The 4,916-nt window shown below is 53.6% G+C and overlaps 1 protein-coding gene across 1 annotated transcript; it reads right to left on the minus strand.

The window, feature by feature from the left end:
• Window positions 1,562-3,880, minus strand: LOC109950321. The gene has a single exon (XM_020568878.1). The coding sequence runs from the start codon at window positions 3,878-3,880 to the stop codon at window positions 1,562-1,564; it is 2,319 nt and encodes a 772-aa protein (XP_020424467.1).

Raw genomic sequence — 4,916 nt, forward strand, 5'->3', positions numbered from 1 at the left:
GGGCCGAGACTTCGGCCCTTTGATCTGCAGGCACCGCCGAAGCTACCCTTCGGCATGGAGGACGTGTTCGCTGAAGGGGTAGAGAAGGTAGACTTCGGCAGGCTACGCCAGCAGAAGAAGGAGGTCAACCTGGCTATGCACCGGCAGGAGGTGCCTTTAGTGAACGTCTTCCTGGAAGGCGTGAAGAGCGACCCTGAGGCTCTGGCGAGGACTCCAGCTTCTTCCTTCATTGACCGGGCCCAAAAGACGATCCTCACCTCTGCCTATGTAAGTGTTTAGGCCCTTCCTGAATGTATTTGTGTTGGATTATTTTTGTGTGGATTGACTAACATGGTTTTTGTTTTGCAGGCCTTTGGCGAGATGTATGTCAGCATGGCCAAGGCTGACAAGGAGATCCAGAGGATGAGCTAGCCAAGAGCAAAATGGCGGAGGCGCAGGAGGCCATCCGAGAGAAGAACGCCTTGCTGGTTCAAAAGGCGGCCCTGGCCAAGGAGGTGGAGGAGCTGAAGAGATCGAAGGCCGAGGAGGTGGCTGCTGCCCGAGTCGAGGCGATTGAGTCCTTCCGATCCTCAGAGGAGCTGAAGAGCTATATCATGGACCGACTGGTTGATGAGCAGCTTCACTGGGAAGATAGGTTGGTTAGGTTCAACCCCTCGGTGGAGATTAACTTTGACACCAGTGGTGAGCCTCCTGCTCAGACCCCTCCTGCTGATGCTAGCGCCCCGACACCAGAGGCTGAGCCGGCCACTGAGGATGCCCCGTCGACCGAGTCTTGAAGGCGTTGCCTTCGTTATGTGTTATAGTGATTTTGTACTTTAGTGATTGTGTTGGAACAGTTTATTTTGTTTATGTATGAACACTTGTCCTTGCCTGGAGCAAGGGTGTTTTTATTTATGATATGAGACCTGTGTGATATCAATTGTGCTAGTAAAGTGATAGCCATGTGAATGCATGAAAATGAGCCGGAGTCAGGCGTTTCATTTAAATAGGTGCTGAAAGGCAGAAGGTACAAGTGGTCTAGGGTCTAGATACCTTACTTCTACCTTATAGTAAATAATCAAGACCAAAGTATTGTCCTAGGGTCTAGATATGTTTACTTGTAATAATACTTGAGGTGGTCAGCATTCCACGGGTGAGGCAGCGTCTTGCCTGTGGAATCACGAAGCGTCTTGCCTTTGATAATCTCATAAGGACCTTCCCATGTAGGGCCGAGGGTACCTTCGTTGGGATTTTTGGTAGCCAAGGAAACTTTGCGCATGACCCAGTCCCCCATTTTGAAAGCACGGGGCTTGACTCGGGAGTCGTAATATTTGGCGATCCGTTGTTTGTACGCGACATTACGCATGCTCGATTGGTCCCGGAGCTCGTCAATGAAGTCGAGGTTGAGGGCCAACTGCTCGTCATTGGCCGTGGCATCGTAAGTGGAGGTTCGGTATGTGGGCTGGCCAATCTCTACCGGAGCCACGGCCTCGGTTCCAAATGATAGGGAGAACGGCGTTTCACCCGTGGATGTGCGGAAGGTGGTGCGGTAGGACCAGAGTACTTCTGAGAGTAGTTCTGGCTAGCAGCCCTTGGCTTTGTCAAGTTTTGTCTTGAGGGTCTTCTTGATAATTTTGTTCACGGCTTCGACCTGGCCATTGGACTGAGGATGGGCTGGGGAGGCGAAACACAGACGAATCTTGAGGTTGGAACAAAATTGTTTGAATTTGGCGTTGTCAAATTGCCGGCCATTGTCGGTGACGATGGAATTGGGGATGCCGAAGCGACATACAATGTTTTGCCACACAAAGGATTCGATGCGAGCCGCAGTGATGGTGGCCAAGGCCTCGGCCTCAGCCCACTTGGTGAAGTAGTCTACGGCCACAACTGCATACTTGACTTGGCCCTTGCCCTCTGGCATAGGTCCAATGAGATCCAGTCCCCATTGGGCAAATGGCCAAGGGCTGACGATGGCAGTCAACGGTTTAGCCGGGAGTTGTGGAATGTTGGCGAATCGCTGACACTTGTCGCATTTCTGGGTGAATTCCTGGGCGTCAGTGTGGAGCGATGGCCAGAAGTATCCTTGGCGGATTGCTTTATGGGCCAGCGAGCGTGCGCCCGAGTGGTTACCGCATATGCCTTCATGGATTTCTCGGAGGACACAGTGACCCTCCTCTGGAGTCAGGCATCTGAGGTAAGGAAGGCTGAAACCCCGCTTGTATAAGGAGCCGTTAATGATCAGGTAACGGGCAGAGCGATGGCGAACGCGTCGTGCTTCTGCCGGATTAGCCGGTAGTGTTTGGTTCTGTAAGAACTGGAGGATGGGGTCCATCCATGTAGGGCTGTGATCAATAGTGCAGATGAGTGGGGCTTGTGTGCTGGGCTGGGCCAAAAACTCGATGTGGATGTGGCGACCCATTCCTTGCTCCAAGGCTGATGCCAACCTGGCTAGTGCATCGGCATGGCTATTCTCGGAGCGCGGCACTTGCTTGATAGAGTGGGCGTGGAAGGTCGCCAGCAAGTGCCGAGCGTGCTGGAGGTAGGCCGTCATAGAGGCATCCTTAGCCGTGAAGTCCTGGTTGACCTGGTGGACCACGAGTTGTGAATCACTGAATATCTGAATTTGCCTGGCGTCCATCTCTTTGGCTAATCGAAGACCAGCTAAGAGTGCTTCATATTCGGCCTCATTGTTGGAGGCTTGGAATTTGAAGCGGAGGGCGTACTCGAGGGCAACCTTGTCTGGGGAGATGAGAACGAGGCCGGCCCCACAGCCCTGGGCATTAGAAGAGCCGTCTACGAATAAGGTCCACAGGGGCTGGGTTAGGTCGAGATTGCCTTCGGTGGGGGTTTGGTCCTGGCTGGGAGGGGGATTGGGTTCGGTTATAGGCTGGATAGCTGCCGAAGCTTGAGGCTCCGTGAATTCGGATAAGAAGTCAGCAACGGCCTGTCCCCTTAGAGCCGGGCGGGGTTTGTAATGGATATCAAACTCGCCAAGTTCAATGGCCCACTTAACCAGCCTCCCAGAAGTTTCTGGCTTCTGCAACACCTGTCGGAGCGGTTGGTTGGTTAAGACATGGATGGTGTGAGCTTGGAAATATGGTCGGAGGCGTCTTGCCGAGACGACCAGGGCGAACGCCAATTTTTCGATGTCCGGGTACCGAACTTCGGCATCTTGCAATGCTTTACTAACATAATGCACTGGGTGTTCCGCGTTATCTTTTGATCGGATGAGCACAGAGCTAACAGCCGAAGCTGAGATGGAGAGATAAATCACGAGGATGTCTCCGTGCTCCGGGGTTGACAATAAAGGAGCCCGGCCCATATACTCCTTGAGCTCACTGAAAGCCGTGTCGCATTCAGCAGTCCAGGTAATGTTTCTTTTGGTGCCTTTAAGGGCCTTGAAGAATGGGGCGCAGCAGTCAGTGGCTTTGGAGATAAATCTGGTCAGGGCTGCGACACGCCCTGTAAGGCTTTGGATATCTTTGACCGTCTTAGGTACCGTCATGTCTAAGATGGCCTGGATCTTTTCTGGATTGGCCTCAATACCCCTCTGGCTGATCATGAAGCCCAGGAATTTGCCGGAAGCCACCCCGAATGCACATTTTGTGGGGTTAAGCCTCATTTTGTACTGCTTCAGGATGGTGAACATGGCAGAGAGGTTAGGGATGTGTTGGTCAGCTGTGCGACTCTTGACTAGCATGTCATCGACATAGACCTCCATGGTATTGCCAATCAGTGGGGCAAAGAGCTGATTCACCAGACTCTGATAAGTAGCCCCGGTGTTTTTGAGGCCAAAGGGCATCACTTTATAGCAGTAGAGGCCGCGGTCCGTAATGAAAGAGGTGTGGGCTTGATCTTCGGGGTGCATGAAGATCTGGTTGTAACCTGAATAAGCATCCATGAAGCTAAGGAGGGCGTGGCCGGCTGTGGCGTCGATTAGCTAGTCAATGCGGGGTAGCGGGAAGCTGTCTTTTGGGCAAGCCCGATTAAGGTTGGTGTAATCGACACACATACGCCAGCCCTTTCTTGGCTTGCGGACCATCACGACATTAGCCAGCCATGTAGGATAGTCAACCTCCCTGATGAATCCGATGCTACTCAATCGATCCACCTCCGCCCTCATGGCCTCATAGCGCTCGGGATCATAAGCGCGACGCTTCTGCCGGACTGGTCTGACGGCAGGATTGACGCTAAGCCTATGGGATATGATGTCTAGTGATATGCCAGGCATGTCATTGTAGGACCATGCGAAGACTTCGGAGTTGAGGCGGAGGAAGGCGACCAGGTCAGAGCGAAGCTCTGGCGAGATGGAGGTGCCGATCCAGACTTGTCGATCTGGGATATCGTCATGGAGGGTAACCAGCTCCAGGTCTTCCACGGGTTCGGCCTGCTGTGTGATAGACTCCTCCCTCGGGTCCTCAGGTGGGTCGGTGCCAGCTTGAGGGGGGGCGGGCGCCATGGTTACCGCAAGGGCCTCGCTCCTAGGTTGGCGATTGGTGGATTTTACTGCTGAAGCATAGCAGCTTCGGGCCCCTAGTTGGTCGCCGCGCACCGTGCCTGGGCCATTGGGAGTGGGAAACTTCAACATCAGCATATGGGTGGAAATAAAAGCCCTCATTTGGGCGAAGGCTGGGCGGCCGAGGATGACGTTGTAGGCTGTGGGGCAATCGACGATAAGGAAGGGGGTAGTGATCGTCGTCCGCTGAGGTGCGGCCCCAATTGAGATAGGGAGATGAATGCTGCCAATGGGCTAGACCACATCACCCGAGAAGCTCACAAGGGGTGTGATGCTTCGGTCGAGTAGGTGAGGCGGGACCTGGAGTTCGTTGAAGGCCTCGGCAAACATCACACTGACCGAGCTGCCAGTGTCCACCAGGATACGCCCAACGTCGAAGTTAGAAATGTCAGCCCGGATAATGAGTGGGTCGTCATGGGGG

Source organism: Prunus persica, chromosome G7, assembly GCF_000346465.2.
Source record: "Prunus persica cultivar Lovell chromosome G7, Prunus_persica_NCBIv2, whole genome shotgun sequence".
Taxonomy (NCBI): domain Eukaryota; kingdom Viridiplantae; phylum Streptophyta; class Magnoliopsida; order Rosales; family Rosaceae; genus Prunus; species Prunus persica.

Bases quoted from the DNA above. Each gene is read 5' to 3' on its own strand.
- LOC109950321 (XM_020568878.1), bottom strand. From the start codon at position 3,880: ATGGATGCTTATTCAGGTTACAACCAGATCTTCATGCACCCCGAAGAT.